The sequence below is a fragment of the Oncorhynchus mykiss genome, chromosome 17 (genome assembly GCF_057628025.1).
Source record: "Oncorhynchus mykiss isolate SJ-2025 chromosome 17, ASM5762802v1, whole genome shotgun sequence".
Classification (NCBI taxonomy): Eukaryota; Metazoa; Chordata; class Actinopteri; order Salmoniformes; family Salmonidae; genus Oncorhynchus; species Oncorhynchus mykiss.
Genome location: NC_143038.1, coordinates 52,775,956 through 52,796,505, shown reverse-complemented (window position 1 = coordinate 52,796,505; position 20,550 = coordinate 52,775,956). Strand labels below are relative to the sequence as shown.

Here is a 20,550-nt window from a genome sequence, read left to right as displayed (position 1 = left end):
ATAAAAGGAACTGAAATTAGAAGTAGACATCATAGACCAGTATGGAAAGCAATCTGCTTGGGGAAGCAGTAAGAGGAAGTCTAGTCAAATGTGTGACAGAGAAAGAGAGAGCCCTGTCAGTTACTCTCATTAGTAACACAAGTCTTCTGGGCATTTCTGGTCTGGTAGCATGTGCAGCATCTCAATAGTCTAGTGGCTTCCTCTGCTCTCCTCTTCCTGGTCTGCACTGAGCTGAGAAGACGGGATCGCTGAGAGTAACATGGTGGAAATGTACACGGGTATTTTCGCTTAAAACCTGTCCATTTATTATAGATCAGAGCAGTTGAAGGAAAGTAAGCAGAGAGGAAAGTATTGACGCAGCCCTAGCCTATATGCTCTCTGAGTGTCTGTGTTATGGGCCCTTAGTTGACACAGGTGCACTGCAAAGAGATACTGGCCAAGAGCAATGTTGTTCAGAAAGATCAAAGCTGCTAAAGTTGTCAATGGCATGGATTATAATTTCTCTATTAAAGGGTGTCTTCTTATACTGTACCTCTCTCTACCTTAACAACTGTTAAAGTCTAAGTGTCACAATTTCTAACGAAGGTAGTTCCTCTCCCTGTTCAGGCGGCGCTCGGCGGTCGGCCTACTAGCCATCACCGATCCTTTTTTCCTTTTCTGTTTGTTTTGTATTTGGTTCTTCCACACCTGGTTTCATTTGCCTTAATTTCTGTGTGTATATATTTACCCTGTTGCCTGCCTAGGTTTGTGCTGGATTGTTTTATTTTGTGATGTTGCTTGGTGAGGTTGTGCCCGATTTTTTGTTTCACGCATTTAATAAGAGTGTGTTATTTAGGAGCTTGTTTGTTCCTCTTTGCGTGAGTAACGGGTGTCTCTGTTGTCGAGGGCGTTTGACTTTTGGATTGTGCCATACCTGCATTTGGTGGACTCCTTCACCTACCTCCTAACGCAACTTTGTCACTCTAAGTGTGTCGATGTGATGTATTATAATATGTTTATCCACTGTACTGGCTAAATAGATGTGTTTTATACAGTACAATATACAGCTTAGCCGCAGGAAGATGTTTTGAGTTGGAAGTGCAGGTTTTTTTTCCTGTTATAATAACACATTCTATCTATTTCATTTGCCTAGTGGCATACAGTTACGGAGAAAAAAGGGGTATAAATATATATATTTTTTTAATTAAAAAAAGAAGAGACGCACAGATTGTACAATAATAGGAGTAAATATATAAATATTATAGGCAAGAGTAAGCTACTAAATCAACTTTCCAGTGGCATTGACTCACCCAATGATGAAGATAGCATGAATACGGGTAGCCTAGGCCTCTCACCGTACTGGTGATGGTCTCAACATAGGCCTGAGCGACTTTGAAAAAAAAGTGCTGTTCGTCCGAGGTGTTGACAAAATAAATGGTAGCTTCTACTGACAAATTAGTGTTCTCGTTTTAGCAGTAGCCATTTGCTTTACAAAGGTATTTTCCGCTATGGTATTATGACATTTGCAAAAGGACTTTAGCTATTCACTGACAGTGCAAAGAGAAATTGAATCCATAGAACCCATTCAAGTCAGGATTAACAGCCATTTGGAGCATACCCATTTACCAGTTATATTACCAGGGTGAGGTTCCAAAACCCTTCCCAGCTAGCATATTTGGTTCCTTGGAAATTGTGGGAATGTACATTTTTGGTTTCCCATTGATTCTTGGAACGAAGCTATACAATTCCTGACCTTTAAAACTGAACTTTTTTTTACGTTCTGAGAACAGAAGTGAAAATGTTGTCTGTTTTGGGAATGTACATTTTTAGGTTGCAGGGAGGGTTCTGAGAATGTTTTTCTATGGTTCCCTGAAAGTTTTCCTATGAGATTTAATTAACATTCTGATAACAAAAATAATAGGTTATTTGAAGGTAATTAAATAACATTCTGAGAACATGTTAAAATAAGACTTTTAATAACACTGCTAGCTAGTTTGGGTTAACTGTTTTGAACACAGATAGAACACATTAGAAATTAGAAATTGCTTTGTTTAAGCATTTATAATGCATTTTTATTGTGGCATGGCATCAGTGATATTCAAACCTATGATCTTCTGCTCTTTATCCATGGAATTAGGCCACTGCGCCACCAGGATGGAGCTAGCATGCAAAGTTGTTTTTTTAACCCATACCAAGCTGTTCATTTTTGTCTGTTCAAACAGACCCTAATTTCAAAGGAAACAAGCACTCATTAAGATCAGGTTTGGCCAATTTGTGGACGCCAACACACCTGAACACACTTAACAAGATAGATGATAGAGTTTTGTTGATGCTGAGAACGGAATGTATATGTTTTTAAATAACATTCAAGAACGTTAATAATGTTTTCTTATGTTTTTTATGGAAAGTTTTGTTAATGTTCTGAGAACAGGACTTTATATTGAACCATGAGGAAACCTGTAGAAAACGTTATGCTGAAGTACTGAAATTCCCACGGAAGAACGTTGTTTCTCAATGTTCTGAGAACATGACTTTAAATAGAACCACGAAGAAACGTTATGCTGTACTGAAATTCCCACAGAAGAACGTTGTTTCCTAACGTTATCTGAACAGTTTGAGAACATTACTTTAAATAAAACCATGAGGAAACCTGTATAAAACGTTATGGGAAGGATGTATGCAAAATACTCAAAGGACAACCACGCTCTCACCCAGTTCTAATAATTATATGGCTCTCAGAACATTATGTGCTAGCTGGGTTCTATGGATTATATTTCTATGGTAGCAAGTTGTTCGTTATTTGGAGCGTGTGCTGCCCAAATTCAGTCAGGAGTAATTATATAATTTAGAAAACATAATTTCATTTTATCAGGAGGTGCTGCAGCACCTACAGCACCCCTACTTCCCTCAGCTATGGTATCGAGTATCAGCATATGCATATAAGCATATGCTCCAAAATGCTTGAGACACTTCTGCAACTCAGTTGAACAGGACAGAGGACAGGCCAATGAACACAGACAATTGTAGATTTATCCAAGACCCACAATACAATACAATGTACATAACCTGTACATTATGTACATGTACATTAACCTATTCAGGCTTATAGAGCTGAAGTTGAGCTCTCAAAAGGGACAAAAACAATAGAAAGAGTTCCAAAAGAGCAAGGGATAAGTGTCTTAAAACAAACAAGGATTATTTTATATAAAAACAGTAGGGCTTGAGACTTGCATAAGCGGACATGAGCAGATAGGAGAAGTTATAAAGGGAAGTTGAAGAGGACCACATGCAGGTAGAGCTCCCAACAATGTTCTGAGAGAAACAAGCTTTTCTGTTTGATTAGATCGTTTGCATTCATCAGGAAACGTCAAGACGCCCAGCGACATATCCGGGAGGCAACAGGATTGTGCAGGCTTTTTGGATAAAAAGATATAACCATAACCACATTCCTAAGAGCTATTTGACATGCAGCATTCGCCCTTGTTAAGCTTATTGAGAGAAGCACTGTACTCACTGGTTTCCCATTGCTGCGCAGTGGACAGAAGAAACACACATACAGAAAAGTGCTGACATATATGAGAAGGCAGTTTGACAAACTGGGAGTTTCTGAAACCTGTGACCTCACAGGCTTGCAGCAAAAGAGATAAGGAGTCCCTTTTTAGATGTGCTCCAACCACACATACACACAGAGTCACACGTACACACACAGACACAAACATAGTGACAGCCACACGCATGCACATCCACACACAGTCACACGTACACACACAGACACAAAGGAAGTGGGGAGACCCATTGGCAAGCCCTCTTGCTTCATAAGGCCTCAGTAACATGCAATGGAAAATTAAAAACATCCTGGCCATTTCTCTGAAACTCATATTGAGTACAATCTGTCTATAAAGATCCTCCAGCTTATCTATCTTTATTGTATAATGTCATCATTCACTTAGTGATAGAGATAATTTCCTGATCACACACAGCTAGTTAGACTGGACTATCCTAGCAGCATAGCTGTCATATGAGCATGGCAGAGAATGCCAAAGGGCAGCAGGGATGTGTGTGTATGTGTATGTTTATGTGTGTGAGTTTGTGCATGATATTGGCCCCCAACAGAGAACAGGGACAGAGGTGTGCATATGAACAATGAAACTAAGTATGACATAACAAAAAGAAAACAAATCAGGTTAAAAACATGGTCAATATTTATGGCAATCATTTAATTTTTTATTTTACTAGGCAAGTCAGTTAAGAACAAATTCTTATTTTCAATGACAGCCTAGAACAGTGGGGTAACTGCCTGTTCAGGGGTAGAACAACAGATGTGTACCTTGTCAGCTCGTGGGTTTGAACTTGCAACCTTCTGGTTACTAGTCCAACGCTCTAACCACTAGGCTACCCTGCCGCTCCGCTCATTATGCTATAAGTTTTCAAAATTGCTCTAGCCTAACAGTCATTCCAGACAAGCCTTGAGCAAATACATGCTGTGTCCCCAGTCGATTTAATCCACTGTAGATAACACACCTTTATATGTTTGGCCTATTGACATAACTTTACCCCCTATGACAAGAAGTCAAGAACACGTTGGCTATCCTTACTGATAAATCCACATTGAGAGCTGCCACATGAGTGTCTCTGTGTTACAGTAACATCTCACTGTCCATACACAGATATCACATTCTTCTTGTCATGATAACATCCTGATCTGAACCACAAGCTCATCTGGGGCACCGGTGTCCAGGACACTAAGCAAATCCCTTTCAAAATGAGCTTATTAATTGATAAGCCGCCTTCTCCTTCGAGCTGGCATGTGGAAAGAAAGCGATGGTGTGTGTGTGCGTGTCGTGTCTGTGTGTGTATAAGTGTGTGCGTGCGTGTGTGCGTGCGTGTGTGTGCATGTATGTGTGTGAATATCCTTGACCATTGACTCTAAAAAAATTATGAACACAAATTTGAGAGAGAGAGAGAGAGAGAGAGGGAGAGAAAGGGAGAGAGAGAGAGAGAGAGAGAGAGAGAGAGAGAGAGAGAGAGAGAGAGGAAAATACAAAATACCTCAAGCATTCCAGTTCAGTAAGGCACTAAACACGTATGTACAAAAAGTACAATAAGTATAACACACTCTCGAATGTGAATAATAACTTTCATGGGAAATTAAACACTGCTTTCAGTTTATCTTTGTTCTATTGGTTTGCACACACTCCATCAGTCCCTCTGATATCCACTGAGAAATACACAGAGTGCCATTAACAAATATGCCCTTCAGTATCTGGGCATTATTAATATTAATGTAATACATTAGCATGCATATTATGAATGAACATTCCATATGACGGGGCACTGTCCGTCTCTCCGGCAGAGTCATAACCTGGTTTCATTCTGTGATGTCAACCAGCTCCGTTAAACTATTACTTTCCATACATTATTAATTTCAACTATTAAGAAACTATATTTATAAACTTAATAAACTATTTAGGCTAACGTTTAACATTTCAAACAGACCAGAAATGTCAACTATTCTCGCGTTTGGGGCATGTTTCCATATAGCGAATACATCTCGATTATGTTAATAATTTTCCTTTTGTCCAGACAATGTTACAATCAACATGACAGAGACTCATACCTGTAAATTGCACGATCTCAAAGGTCGATTCTTTCTTCACTGCTTCTCCAAATTAGACTCGCGGCGTTCGCCGAAAAACTGGATTCGACACCCCCCCATCAGCACTCTCCTGACGTCAGGCAAAGAGCGGAGGGAGTGGCCAACACACAAGGGGCCGAACATTCTTGTTAATCAACCAATCAATAACCTGTTTGTGGCACACAGGTAAGCAAGCTGCTTCATAATTGGTTTATTTTATTTGCTTGGCATTCCGTCATGAACGGTCCAAGGACACATCTTTACTTTCACCATTCAATTTTTTGTTATTATGTTAATTTAAATAGAATGGTGAACGTAGCAATCAAAAAGGCTATCTGGACTTGTAAATTGTCCCAGATGATTAGATAAATCGTTAGGCTATAGATAGACAGGCTATATAAAGCCTACTAAAGACATCCAACAAATTAATATTTCATTAGATGGGACATGTGTTACAATGATGACATGTCGTAGAAGTAGGCTACATCCATTCCCACTGGAATTGTATTCAATATGCCTATCTGTATTGTCGCCATAGGCTATACACAATGTCAGGGTGAGAAGAATAGACAACATAAGTTATCAATGACTAAAGCAAAATTAAAATCAAACAAACTGCACCACCAACTTTATTAGAATCAACTGCCCTCTAGTGGATGATATGATATAGTTGCGTTACCTCATAGATGACTCATTATTTTCCATCCATCTCAAATAGAAATCCCCATTCATTCATGAGACTTTATGCATGACATTATAGGGACTCAATATAGGCTATTGAATACACGTTGGGGGCATGACTATAAACAATACTATTTGTAATTAAGCATTTTCTGAATATCAATGCAATTGCAATATAAATCAGTGATGTGTGAAAGGCAGACAGCATTTAGCTATAAAAGAATGTGTGAAAGGTAGATGCACACAAAAAAAACGTTGTGCAATATTCGGGGAACCCTTCCATACAACAACTGCCACCACATTTTCGACCCTAGGATTTTTTATAACTAAACCAACTAAACCAAGATAGACCGCAGTCTGTCATTTCCAATGGGAACAGAAGAGTCATAGTGGGCAGAACAAGCAAGGTGGGAAGCCAAGCTCGAGCTAGCGAGATCCCATTGGTCCGTTCTAAGCACACATCTGCATATTTCCGTTAGGGAACGCCTACTCTGTGATATGCGCATGTGCAATACCTTATTTCGACTTTGCACTCCTTCTAAACAACACGATTTGTAAAAACGTTGGTAAAGGCTAAAGTCTACAAAACGTAGTCCACTCAGTTCATAACATAGTCTAGTTTTGGGAGTAGAAAAGTGTATTGAGATCAAATGTTTCATCGATGAGAAAATTTGCAGAATGTAGGCCAAAATCCATCTCGTTCCATCTTCTCCCACTACCCGCCAGTGGACTTCCTTTCACTACCATATTTGGTAGTGAATGGAAACGCCAAACGGATGCTTCATATTTATACATCCAGTGAAATATCTGTATCATTGTTCTATCTGTGGTACACCCGTCAAACAAACGTCGACGTTGATGTACCAGTTGCCTAGTGACGAAAAAGCTACTGATGATTTCCTGTTTTGAAAATCGTCCTGTTGGTACATTAGCCTTCGCCAACTAAGTTAGATATCTGGATTTATTATGTTCAGAAAATGGGAGATATTTGCAGGTTTTCTTCAATTAAGTAGTTAGATTATACCCTTTGAATTCGGGGTAATATTTACAAAGATTGGACGATTTGAAGTCATGAATAATTACATGTTTATCAGAGTTGTTGGAAAGGGGAGTTATGGAGAGGTGAATCTGGTGAAACACAAAACAGACCGTAAACAGGTAATACAACAATCCACTTCAAAACAGGGTTTCAATAATGTTATAATAGCTTTGTTTGGTCGACTCTGATACATTTCTTCCCTTTCATGAATCAAGTTAGCAAGTAGCTAGCTAAGCTAACCAACCAACGTTGATAGTGCCAATACCAAGGGATCTACAAATAATGTTTACTATTTAGAAATAAATAACTGCGGCATTTGTGGTGAACATCCTGTCTAGACGCATTTGTGACAAAACTGTCTAGACAGAATGTTCGCCACCAATGCATCTAGACAGAATGTTCGCAGAGTGCAGCACGTGTCGAACTCGTTTCTTCTATTTTTTTTAGTATGTCATAAAGAAGTTGAACTTGACCACGTCCTCGAAACGTGAGCGGCGAGCCGCGGAACAGGAGGCTCAGCTTCTCTCGCGACTACGACACCCAAACATCGTGACTTACAGGGAGTCGTGGGAAGGAGAAGACTGCCAACTCTACATCGCCATGTGCTTCTGCGAGGGAGGCGACCTCTACCATAGACTCAAGCAACAGAAGGGGGAACTCCTACCTGAAAGGCAGGTGGTGGAGTGGTTCGTCCAGATAGCTATGGCCCTCCAGGTACATTAAAGTGCATTTAATCAAATCATAGCTGAGATATTATATACAGATCGATTGATATGCTGCAACATCTGCTCTGCCCCCAGCCATTACCTTTGGCGTAGGCCGAGGCTTACTTACAGGAGAGTTACAGTGACAACACCATGTTCTCTGTTGAATTGTAGTATCTACATGAGGAGAATATCTTGCACCGGGACCTAAAGACCCAGAATATCTTCCTCACCAAGACTAACATCATTAAAGTAGGAGACCTTGGCATCGCCCGGGTTCTGGAGAATCAGAACGACATGGCCAGCACTCTAATAGGAACACCGTACTACATGAGCCCGGAGCTGTTTTCCAACAAACCCTACAACCACAAGGTACTGTGTGTATACAGTAGATCCATGCTTGAGATCATCACTGTTGAAGCCCCAGTTATGTTGAGCCAGAAGGAATCTGAGGAGGTTGTGTGCACTAGGCTAACTCAACCCTCCTTTTATTCCCAGTCTGACGTGTGGGCGCTGGGCTGCTGTGTGTACGAGATGTCCACCCTGAAACATGCCTTCAATGCCAAGGACATGAACTCACTCGTTTACCGCATTGTAGAGGGAAAGGTCAGTCCCTTACATCTTGCCCAAATTATTAGTCATGATGACAGATTATTTGTCTGCTACTAGATTCATTGATCTATGTCTTTCCAGCTGCCTCAGATGCCGAGTAAGTATGACCCTCAGCTGGGCGCTCTGATAAAGGGCATGCTGTGTAAGAGACCAGAGGACAGACCTGATGTCAAACTCATCCTACGTCAGCCCTACATCAAACGACAAATCACCATGTTTTTAGAGGCCACCAAAGAGTAGGTGGCATCATCAGTTGTAGTACCTGGCTAGTACTCTCTCTCTCGTCTATGTATGTTGAACCAAGAGTTAATAAATTAAGTGTGTTGGATTGATCTTATCTTGGATGCCTTGTTTGTTTGATTCACTCCAGGAAAACTGCCAAGTCCAGAAAGAAAGCGGTTGGTGGCAGTCGCAGACCCAATAGTGCAGCATCTGTGGTTTCGTCTCAGCCAGGGCCTGAGCGCCCCCCTCAATGTCCCCAGCCAGACCCAAACACCAGAGGGAAAAGGGTGAGTTAACAGCTAACAGAACAGCACTAAAATACAGTGGATAACATACAGTGCCTTGCGAAAGTATTCGGCCCCCTTGAACTTTGCGACCTTTTGCCACATTTCAGGCTTCAAACATAAAGATATAAAACTGTATTTTTTTGTGAAGAATCAACAACAAGTGGGACACAATCATGAAGTGGAACGACATTTATTGGATATTTCAAACTTTTTTAACAAATCAAAAACTGAAAAATTGGGCGTGCAAAATTATTCAGCCCCCTAAAGTTAATACTTTGTAGCGCCACCTTATGCTGCGCTTACAGCTGTAAGTCGCTTGGGGTATGTCTCTATCAGTTTTGCACATCGAGAGACTGAAATGTTTTCCCATTCCTCCTTGCAAAACAGCTCGAGCTCAGTGAGGTTGGATGGAGAGCATTTGTGAACAGCAGTTTTCAGTTCTTTCCACAGATTCTCGATTGGATTCAGGTCTGGACTTTGACTTGGCCATTCTAACACCTGGATATGTTTATTTTTGAACCATTCCATTGTAGATTTTGCTTTATGTTTTGGATCATTGTCTTGTTGGAAGACAAATCTCCGTCCCAGTCTCAGGTCTTTTGCAGACTCTATCAGGTTTTCTTCCAGAATGGTCCTGTATTTGGCTCCATCCATCTTCCCATCAATTTTAACCATCTTCCCTGTCCCTGCTGAAGAAAAGCAGGCCCAAACCATGATGCTGCCACCACCATGTTTGACAGTGGGGATGGTGTGTTCAGCTGTGTTGCTTTTACGCCAAACATAACGTTTTGCATTGTTGCCAAAACGTTCAATTTTGGTTTCATCTGACCAGAGCACCTTCTTCCACATGTTTGGTGTGTCTCCCAGGTGGCTTGTGGCAAACTTTAAACAACACTTTTTATGGATATCTTTAAGAAATGTCTTTCTTCTTGCCACTCTTCCATAAAGGCCAGATTTGTGCAATATACGACTGACTGATTGTTGTCCTATGGACAGAGTCTCCCACCTCAGCTGTAGATCTCTGCAGTTTATCCAGAGTGATCATGGGCCTCTTGGCTGCATCTCTGATCAGTCTTCTCCTTGTATGAGCTGAAAGTTTAGAGGGACGGCCAGGTCTTGGTAGATTTGCAGTGGTCTGATACTCCTTCCATTTCAATATTATCGCTTGCACAGTGCTCCTTGGGATGTTTAAAGCTTGGGAAATCTTTTTGTATCCAAATCCGGCTTTAAACTTCTTCACAACAGTATCTCGGACCTGCCTGGTGTGTTCCTTGTTCTTCATGATGCTCTCTGCGCTTTTAACGGACCTCTGAGACTATCACAGTGCAGGTGCATTTATACGGAGACTTGATTACACACAGGTGGATTGTATTTATCATCATTAGTCATTTAGGTCAACATTGGATCATTCAGAGATCCTCACTGAACTTCTGGAGAGAGTTTGCTGCACTGAAAGTGAAGGGGCTGAATAATTTTGCACGCCCAATTTTTCAGTTTTTGATTTGTTAAAAAAGTTTGAAATATCCAATAAATGTCGTTCCACTTCATGATTGTGTCCCACTTGTTGATTCTTCACAAAAAAATACAGTTTTATATCTTTATGTTTGAAGCCTGAAGTATGGCAAAAGGTCGCAAAGTTCAAGGGGGCCGAATACTTTCGCAAGGCACTGTATATCCATATATATATTTTTTTAGAGAGAGCGGCCATGAAGTAAAATGATGCTCATCAAGTCCCACAAGTGTCTTGATTTTTTTAATTGCGGTGTGTTTGTTCTGTTTTTTTGTTATAATTCATAGAAGGAAGAGATCAACACACAGGAGCACAAAGGACGCAATGGAATCACACAGGACACCCCACCCCAGACACATCTAACAACCAAATCCCCTACACAAGACATTCTCAACACCACTGGTGTGTCTTTGGCAACCATCAGTAAAATTGACATTGATCTCCAGACACAGGAAGAGACAAATGCCCAGAGAGGGGATCCTCCCCAGACCGTGTCCAACGCCAGGGCAGATAATGACGCTCTTTGTCAGAGCTCTGTGGAGGAGCAGATGGGAGGGAATCCGGATCCCCCCCCCTCCCTGCCTCATCCGCCCAGGCTGCTATCAAGTGTCAGTACCAGGGAAGAGGAGAGCAAGACCACCAATGGACCTGTAATGCAGGGCGCCCCAAAGACCAGAGACCGAGTCAGAACCTCTGTAGAGAAAACTGTGAACACGGACGATAAAGATGACACAATGGAGCTACTCAAGGATGTGGTCATTGAGAGCCCAGCTACTGGACATAGTATATGTCTGGGTGTTTCTACCAGTTTTTCTGAGTTAAGGTCTGCAGGACAACTCAAAGTGGAATCCACTGGACAGACGTTTGAAGTAAATATAGAGAACAAGGATGACACCAGGAATCTTCTCAAGGAGATTCCTGCACACAAACATACTGCCGTTGTCAAAGTAAGTGCCTGGTTTGTGGATGGGGAAGGATACTATCATGTGCTGCATGCAGTGGACATACGGCATAAATTTGGTGAATGAGAGTAAGCCTCTGTGTTATTGTCTTTAAAGGAGAGCTTGGTATCCACAGAAAAGCTGTTAGAGCCCCTTCCTCCTGTGGTAAGAACATGATTTTACCTGTGTTTGATCATGCATAGTCTACTCTACCAGACTCCAGACATTATTGAGATATCACAATATTTTAGAGGTCATTGACACTGGTTTATGTTTTATCGGTGTATGTAGGCACCCTGTCATTTGGAGCCCCTCCCCCCAGTCCCAGAGCAGGACACACCCCCTCTGTGTACCCCCTCCTCCTCTGAACCCTCTGTCTCCTGCCAACGTAGACAAAGGGACAGGGGGCGGATACAGAGTGATCAGGACATGGTGAGGACAGTGTCAGGACATTTTTATCATGGCTTTGGGCTATCAAACTGTACTTTATAACAAAAGGCTCCACATCCCTTGCTTGTTCTTCTACAGTGGAATAAAGTAGCAGCTCCTAGACCTCTACCACCTCCTCCTATTAATGCACTGGTATTGGAGGTGAAGAAGAGAAGCAGGACAAACACAGATAAGAAGAGGGCCACCACAACAACTTCCGTCACAACCATTAGCTCCTCCAAGAACGGCAACACTCCACTGCCACAGGTGGGCTAAATCGATTAAACAATTAACAAGGTAGATTTGTGTTACTGCACACAAAAAAACTGTCTTGAGGTCTGGCATGTATGTTGTAAAGAAGTGTGTTGTGTTGGTCCCACTCACAAGTGCCCCTAATACTATGTATTTACACAGTAGTTACATAGGCAGGTAACGTTAATAACATCTCTACTGCTAGCAGGAGCGTCCTCTGACTGCCAGGGAGAGGAGAAGACTGAGGCAGTCCCAGCAGAACCCCAGCCAACCAAGTAAATAATAATAATTAGGGGGCACTTATATAGTCCTGTTTCACTGTATGTACAAGTGTGAATTATTATTATTTATTTATTTTGCACATCCTACTCCCCTGAAACACCTTCAGAGTGTGGTCACAGCCATGGGATCAGCCATTATTGATATTGATCCTTGAGCAATTAGGGTTAATTGCCTTGCTCAAGGGCAGAACGACATATTTGTACCTTGTTGGCTCGGGGTTTGAATTCAGCAACCTTCCGTTTACTGGCCTAATGCTCCTAACCGCCAGGCTACTCCTCCAACCTCTGTTGTCAATATTTCATATGACCATGGGACCAGAAGGAATTAGCAAAGGACATTTTGTCTAGTATAGTCTGCCTATTTGAACAATAAAGTGGCAGCTCTGCTTACTATTGCTAACTGTAGTATTCTTCTTTCCCACAGTTGTCAATGCAGAAAGAAGGGCGTCTTATGATGTTGCCTCTTTACATAATAAGCAGCCAGAGTCCCAGAACTCCACTGTCACTCGCTCTGTACCTGAAATGGGAAAGGAAACCAACCAGGTTTGGTTTATATAGGTTCATCTCCATTGTCTTACTGTTTCAGTAAGCTACAAGTTCAAAATATGGCTTCAGTCTATAACAGTGGTGTGTGTTCCTGTAGCAGGACAGGTTTTTGGGGCGCCCATCAGACGAAGACGAATGCAGCTCCTCCACCAGCTCAACAGATCACTCCGAGGGGGACTGCAAAGAGGGGTAAAAGCAATTTGTGGCTCTTTGGGAGCAGTGCCACACCACACCCATAGAAGCACATTACCCCCTTTGTGTTGCTGGTAATGTTCACATTTAAATCTGACACATTGTTATTTTCTTATTTTTACATTGCAGAAAGAGTGAATCCAGTGATATGCAGGACCTGGTTCAGATGATGACCCATACATTGCGAATGGATGGCAGAGATACTGTTAGTGAGCTGGATGGTGTTAGATCTACTCCACTAGCTGAGTTTAAGCTGAACAGGAAGTATAGGGACACCCTGATGCTGCATGGGAAAGCTAGAGAGGAGCAGGAGTTCCACTTCAGTGAATTACCCACCGGTAAGTCTCAGCCAAAACAGTCTCTCTGAGCTTCCCTAGCACAGGGTTGCCCAAACTCAGTCCTGCGGCCTCCTTGGATGCACATTTAGGTTTTTGCCCTAGCACTACACAGCTAATTCAAATAGTCAAAGCTTGATGATGAGTTGGTTATTGAAATCGGCTGTGTAGTGCTTTTGGAGAAAAAAGTACACCCAGGGGGAGGCCCAGGACCGAGTTTGGGAAACTCTGCCCTAGTAGATTCTATCTGGTGTCTACATACTTGCGTGTTTCAATGCAAAAATTGCTCTGTCGACATGATCTGGCTTATCAGTGAGAAATGGTTTTCTGTGAAACTTATGTTTCTTGTATTCAACCCACCTCTTACAAGGCACCACATCTGGACCGGCAAAGATCCGCAGAGCCATTGAGCACCTGAAAACAGATGTGGTGAAGGGACTTGGCGTGAAGCTGTTGGACAGAGTCCTGGACATAATGGAGGACGATGACGAGGACAAACGAGAGGTTAGGATGGAAAATGGCATCCATGATACAGTCCTTTTTAGCCAGGCATGGTTGTAATTTCTTTTCTTTCTTCGCACACAGCTGTGTCTTCGGAAGCAGATGGGAGATGACAAGTACCAGTCGTATGCTTTGATGGTGCGGCAGCTAAAATTCTTTGAAGACGTTTCTTTCAAGGGTTAGGATCAGCTAATGAAAAATGCATTTACACACAAGCAATGTAATACTTTGTATAGACAATCATATCTCCATTTCTATGTACATGTAGACTATTTTTATACCTCACTTTAAAAGCAAATTTAGAAAATACATGGCATCCATGGTAGTCCTTTTTAGCTGGACATGGTTGTAATGTTTTCTTTCTTCACACACAGCTGTGTTTTCTAATTTTCCATACAGGTTACAATATGCAATGAATTTGAGTCTTCTGTTACTGTGTCTACCTGTCAGATAGGTAGATTATTGTAGCAAAATACTAATAAAATTAGTTAATATTTAGAATGCAAACTAGTGAAACGAGATGTACCTATAAATACTACATAGGAAATCCTTAATTTGCTGATTGTATAATATAAGTTGCAGGATGTAGAAGTAGTGTAGATATTTCCAACCCCTCTGACTTTGAAAATTGTTTGTTTTGATTTATCCACATGATTAAACAGTTGGGACAACATCAACATGTGTGAAATCGACAAAGTAGCCACAGTAGCAGAAATTAGTTTGACTTGAGACATTCCACCACTGATTGAACAGTCACTGTTAATAAAGGCTTCCTTTAAACTTCCTTCCTTTTGTCCTTCAAACAAGTATTTATTGTACAGACAAACAATGATGGTTGCTTTCAGTTACAAAACGTGTCTTGGGCAAACTGGTACAAACATTCATGAGCTACTTGTGCTTCTTCTTCTTCAGATTCTCCTGAGGCTTTTGCTGGGTTTCTCCCGTAGTCTCTGGTAGGGCTGGCTGCCAGGAGAGGGGGTTCTGTCTGTACATGGGCCAGGGGGGCAGGGTCAGCTGAGACAGAAGGTGGTGGTGAGGGAGAGATTGAGATGTTTATTTGTTTTTTTATTTAACCAGGTAGGCAAGTTGAGAACAAGTTCTCATTTACAATTGCGACCTGGCCAAGATAAAGCAAAACAGTTCGACACAAACAACTCAGTTGCACATGGAGTAAAATAAACATACAGTCAATAATACGGTAGAAAAATAAGTCTATATACAATGTGAGCAAATTAGGTGAGATAAGAGAGGTAAAGGCAAAAAAGGCCATGGGGGGCAAGGTAAATACAATAGAGGTAGTTGTTTGGGCTAAATTATAGATGGGCTATGTACAGGTGCAGTAATCTGTGAGCTGCTCTGACAGCTGGTGCTTAAAGCTAGTGAGGGAGATAAGTGTTTCCAGTTTCAGAGATTTTTGTAGTTAGTTCCAGTCATTGGCAGCAGAGAACTGGAAGGAGAGATTCCTCCTTTGGCGGCCAAAGGAGGAATTGGCTTTGGGGGTGACCAGAGAGATATACCTGCTGGAGTGCGTGCTACGCTATGGTGAACAGCGAGCTGAGATACAGGGGGACTTTACTTAGCAGGGTCTTGTAGATGACCTGGAGCCAGTGGGTTTGGCGACGAGTATGAAGCGAGGGCCAGCCAACGAGAGCGTACAGGTCACAGTGGTAGGTAGTGTTTGGGGCTTTGGTGACAAAACGGATGGCACTGTGATAGACTGCATCCAATTTATTGAGTAGGGTATTGGAGGCTATTTTGTAAATGACATCGCCGTAGTCGAGGATCGCTAGGATGGTCAGTTTTACGAGGGTATGTTTGGCAGCATGAGTGAAGGATGCTTTGTTTGCGAAATAGGAAGCCAATTCTAGATTTAACTTTGGATTGGAGATGTTTGATGCGAGTCTGGAAGGAGAGTTTACTGTCTAACCAGACACCTAGGTATTTGTAGTTGTCCACATATTCTAAGTCAGAACCGACCAGAGTAGTGATGCTGGACGCAGGCAGCGATGTAAATCAGAAGAGTTCGTTTGGGTCCCGTAAATGCAGATTGGAGTCAACGTGGGTCTGTGGGTGCACTATTTGCACAAGTGCAACATTATTTTCTGCTTGGCACAACTGAAAACATTTCAAATAAACATACAGGGAGGATGGAATGAAACTTAACTCACCAAACAAGACACAGCGAAACCTCCTAACACTATGTATACAGTCCACCCAAACTGTTCAATGATGAGGCCGTAAACAAATCCAATCACCTGGAGGGTAATACAAGGGGTTAGTTAGCCTAGTGTAAAAACAACACATATGAAAAGTCAATTTTATTAGGTATGTTTGACAGGCCACTCACCGCTGAGACAAGTATGATTCCTTGGAAGATCTGCTCTGCCAGTTTCTGTCCTTTATAATCCTATAACATCACAAGTTTTATTTTTGAGGAAGGACTGGTAGATGGTTGATCACAACTGGAAAACTAATATCTGACGTGTCAATAATCAAAACAAATCAGGAAGGTTCATCCGAAGTGGTGACTTAAAGAGGGTTGTGAATATTATAGCTAAGCTTTGTTATTGAGGATGCATTTCTACATTTGGTTACGACAGGTTCATTGACGTGCTAGCATCCAAACAATAAATATGAAATGGATTTATGGTTGTGATGAAGAGCTAACTAATAATCATAACGTTAGTCTTAACCATGTTCAATATGATTACTGAATCGGTCTAACTAACTTGTGTAGCTCGCTAGCTAGTTGCCAATTGCCACATTACCACTACGTTACCTTGATATTTGTAGCAGCAGGCTAACGTTTTTAAATTGGTAGCTATTTGTAACAGTCGCCGAGTTCACAAATAATTCAAACTCTTACCATGTGTGTTGGAATGGAGTTGAATATTGACAACATCTTGCTATGTTAGATAATCAGATGAAAGAAGAAAAAGTATTTAATTTGTCTGGTTAGGCTTCCGGTTTCAAAAAGCATACGTAGTATTTCGAAGGACCCCAGACTGTTGATGCAGGCAAGCGCATCAGAACTGCGCGAGGCTACAACGTTACTACTTCTCGTCCTCTAATTAAGTTAACCTACCCCTTCAACGACATAAAAATATCTAAATACTTATACAATTTAAAGTGATGTTGTGCTAGTGAACTCCATTGTAATTTATGATTATCCTACAGTAGACTTTGCGATTTAAATACAGGCAAATATGTAAGCAACTATGGCCATTCAAGTTAACAGGCGACATACCTGTTGATACTGAGTTGGAGTAACAGAACATATACTCACGCTTTCCTTTACCCCAGATTGTATGGCTATGTTGTTTTAATAAGAAACGATTTGACTTGGTTTAGAAATCATAGCGTAACCATCGGGTTTGTTATTGTGCTTATTTGTGGGAGGGTGTTTAAATCACTATATAAATCAAAGTACTTCGTTTTCTGTATGGATCATTATAACATTTTGCTTCATTTGTACATTCTGTACAGGATAACAAAGGAGAGTGAAGGTTACATATGTAACCACGGTAATGTGAGCTATATGATCACCCCAATATATTGGTATCACTCCACATCCAAAGTGAGGATTTACAGATTCACTCCCGTGTACACCTGTGTCACAGGCTGGGTTACACCCCTATATATAGACCCCATGGCCACGACACATGTTCTCTACATCATTGTTGAGGCGCCTCTAGCACCGTAGAGGATTGGAGTGTGTTTCGTTACCTTCGTTATATTTCACTATATTGGATCACTCCAATATATTGGTATACCCGTACCAGATTTAGTCGGTGCTAGAGGGGCCTGGCCGGCCATCCAGCCTGGCCAGCCAACCAACCGCAGAGGGAGGTGCCACATTACCCGATAGTACCTAGCAAAGGTGCAAGAGGAAGTCCAGCGGGCCGTAGCACAGATATCAGCGATGGGCACTCCTCTCAGTAGAGCCCAGGATGCAGCCACACCTCATGTTGAATTGCCACCACAGATCCCAGCACTGGCCTGCCAGCCTGGCGGTATGCTGTCGTATTCGTGTCCACGATCCAGTGAGAGAGCCTCTGCTTGATAGCCCATCCCCCCAGGACTCTCAAACCATAGCAGCCAGAAATCCGGTCTGTTGTTCTCACTGACCGTGTCACCTCCAAATAGGTGGCCAGTGCCCGCACAGGACACAGCATGCTGGAGGGAGGCCCAGATGCCCCCGCCACTGCCGGGGGGTTGTAAGCAGACAGGATAAAAGGGATGTTCACATGCCTGTCTGACAAAACCTTCTGGAGGAATGAAGGGTTGGGGCGGAGAGATATACTTCTCCCACCGGTGTCCATCCGGTAGCACTCAGAACTTAGCACCCACCCTCTTCATGGAAGTAATCACTACTATGAAAACCACCTTCATAGAGAGGTGTTTCGGGGAGGCAGACTCCCAACGGTTCGAATCCCAGCTCGCCATTGAGCGGGTCCTAGCTGGACGCAGGCGACGAACCACCTTCATAAACCTGGAGACACACAGTGGGGGCCATCCCTTGGTCTCCAGGTATTTCTATTATATTTGAGTGACATACTACTGCACTGTTGGTGCTAGAAACATAAGCATTTCTCTGCACCTGAAAATCTGTGTATGCAACCAATAAACATTTGATTCGAATGAATGCTAGACATATGAATATGATATATTTGCAGGGGACATCCAAGGGCTTTTTGACACAAGCCTAAAGTCAGGGCATGCAGCTGCGTTGTCAGATGACAGTGATTCTGCATCCACAAAGGACATAGTTCGAGGAGCTGGGAACCAAGTACACAACACAAGCTGAAGACTACAATGACACACAAAGGAAATAAAACCTCCATATAATAAATGAATGAACAGAATGGGTCTTATTTTACATAATGGTATGAAAGCATTTTTTCCCCCTTCATATTTGTACTTGGTACCATATCAAATAATGTCAACATTTTAATTATCTTAAGTATGCATTCCTTTAGAACAACTATATTGGCTTTAAAAAAGAAGGCCATCGAGAAGCTGGGCATGAGTGCCAACACGTGTTCCTTTAATCCTGGGGTGATTGTGGCCAACCTGACGGAGTGGAAGCATCACAACATCACCAGCCAACTGGAACACTGGATGGAGCTCAATGCACAGTAAGTCACCAGCAGAGCCAGACAGCCTCAGGGGCAGAATTCCCTCAGCACTCCAGAGATTATTATGAAATAAAATATCTACACTGTATATCAATTAAATCAATCCAAATAGACATTCATTGTAGACAATTGAAAAGCATTCCCTTTGAGTTTTCATTTGCTTTAATTGTATAAAAAGAATTGTCAGGGAAGACTTGTACAGTAAGACTCTGGCAGAGTATCACCACACCTCCCCTGCTCATTGTCTTCTAGAAACACCACTCTAGCATCGACCCCATGTGGCACATCAGGTAAGAACTGTACTACTATGGTCTGTCTGTCCATGTTTCCCTAACGATGAGCTGCAGACAGCCCTGGCACACTTAGTGGTGTAATGTTGTATGGAAAGGTAAAAATAAAGGTTATAGTTAGAGTATCATCATTGCCCTGTACAGTTTATTCTCCTCTAAACTAGCAAGCTGTTGGTCTTTGTTTGCGTAGAAATATTCAGTATTGCTCTATTTTCTGGGGCTACTGGTGCTGGAAACTGCTACTCTCCCAGGTTTGTGAAAGCTGCCAAACTCCTCATTGGAACGAACATTACAAACCATGGTTCAGGACCTCTTCATTCACAGAAGTCTGGGACAAGTGGTATATTCAGGATCCCACGGGTAAATTCCACCCAGTTCAGAAACATACAGGGGACAAGTAGACTAAAGCAGTGATGTGACCAGACAACAGCTCATCTGCCCGTCCTCCAGTGACTTCTCAGGAACCCTAACATACACCTAACGTGATACAAGACAATTCCAAACAGAGTGATGTCTGTTTACTGTACGGTGGTGTTGTTTATCTCAGGCAGAGACGGGGCATGTTCCATATGATGCATATCAACAAAAGGTTAAATTACTACACACCTTTATAGGCTTAGCGTTCCCACACGGCCATATCCATGTTACAGCGCTTGTTTACGGAAACAGACTGAAGACAGATTCGACTACTTACTGTCACAGGAATTTCATAATTCCTATATGTGTTCATTAATTAAATACACTCTGTCTGTTTTTAAGAATTTGTAAGATTCTTATTTGCATAAAATAGACAGAGACCAGTCTTATCAAAATTAGATAATAGTATTTATTCTCGGAGCTCGCTGCCATGAAACCACGAACAATAGTTTATATACAAAATATGACGTCATAGGTTATAAAATGTCCTTCCTCCTATCGACCAGGACAAAGCAGGTTAAAAAGTTTATTCCAACCCCCTAGCTCGCTCACTCCAGAC

The 20,550-nt window shown here is 41.9% G+C and overlaps 3 protein-coding genes and 1 pseudogene across 5 annotated transcripts in view; 2 read left to right on the top strand and 2 right to left on the bottom strand.

Moving 5' to 3' along the window:
- Window positions 1-5,720, bottom strand: part of LOC110494482 (calcium/calmodulin-dependent protein kinase type 1) — a 57,939-nt gene extending 52,219 nt beyond the window's left edge. The window contains exon 1 of one of the 2 annotated variants that reach the window (XM_021569590.3): window positions 5,597-5,720. Coding sequence is in view for 1 of the 2 variants with exons in the window: in XM_036950541.2 (XP_036806436.1) it covers window positions 3,494-3,552 (59 nt within the window). In the remaining variant the exon portion in view is untranslated. Of the gene's footprint in view, window positions 1-3,493; window positions 3,611-5,596 lie in introns of those variants that run through there. The other variant, XM_036950541.2, reaches the window with a different exon arrangement.
- Window positions 5,721-6,781: 1,061 nt separating this feature from the next.
- On the top strand, window positions 6,782-14,930 carry LOC110494480 (serine/threonine-protein kinase Nek4). 2 transcript variants are annotated; one of them, XM_021569585.3, is made up of 16 exons: window positions 6,782-7,453; window positions 7,782-8,048; window positions 8,213-8,410; window positions 8,537-8,644; window positions 8,732-8,886; window positions 9,021-9,159; window positions 10,957-11,616; window positions 11,728-11,775; window positions 11,902-12,042; window positions 12,139-12,306; window positions 12,500-12,566; window positions 12,997-13,115; window positions 13,216-13,307; window positions 13,440-13,648; window positions 14,016-14,149; window positions 14,231-14,930. In XM_021569585.3, exons 1-16 carry the CDS (start codon window positions 7,367-7,369, stop codon window positions 14,327-14,329), a joined length of 2,691 nt encoding a protein of 896 aa, XP_021425260.2. In that variant the 5' UTR covers window positions 6,782-7,366; the 3' UTR covers window positions 14,330-14,930. The 2 variants fall into 2 exon arrangements, with proteins under 2 accessions (XP_021425260.2, XP_021425261.2); XM_021569586.3 differs by having other exon boundaries at window positions 6,783-7,453; window positions 13,219-13,307.
- A 5-nt stretch (window positions 14,931-14,935) lies between these two features.
- LOC110494481 (signal peptidase complex subunit 1) lies at window positions 14,936-17,162 on the bottom strand. The gene is made up of 4 exons (XM_021569588.3): window positions 17,013-17,162; window positions 16,494-16,553; window positions 16,315-16,401; window positions 14,936-15,160 (listed from the first exon to the last, which is right to left on the bottom strand). Exons 1-4 carry the CDS (start codon window positions 17,046-17,048, stop codon window positions 15,035-15,037), a joined length of 309 nt encoding a protein of 102 aa, XP_021425263.1. The 5' UTR covers window positions 17,049-17,162; the 3' UTR covers window positions 14,936-15,034.
- Window positions 17,163-18,521: 1,359 nt separating this feature from the next.
- LOC110493243 (glycosyltransferase 8 domain-containing protein 1-like) lies at window positions 18,522-19,975 on the top strand (annotated as a pseudogene).
- The last annotated feature ends 575 nt before the right edge of the window (window positions 19,976-20,550 follow it).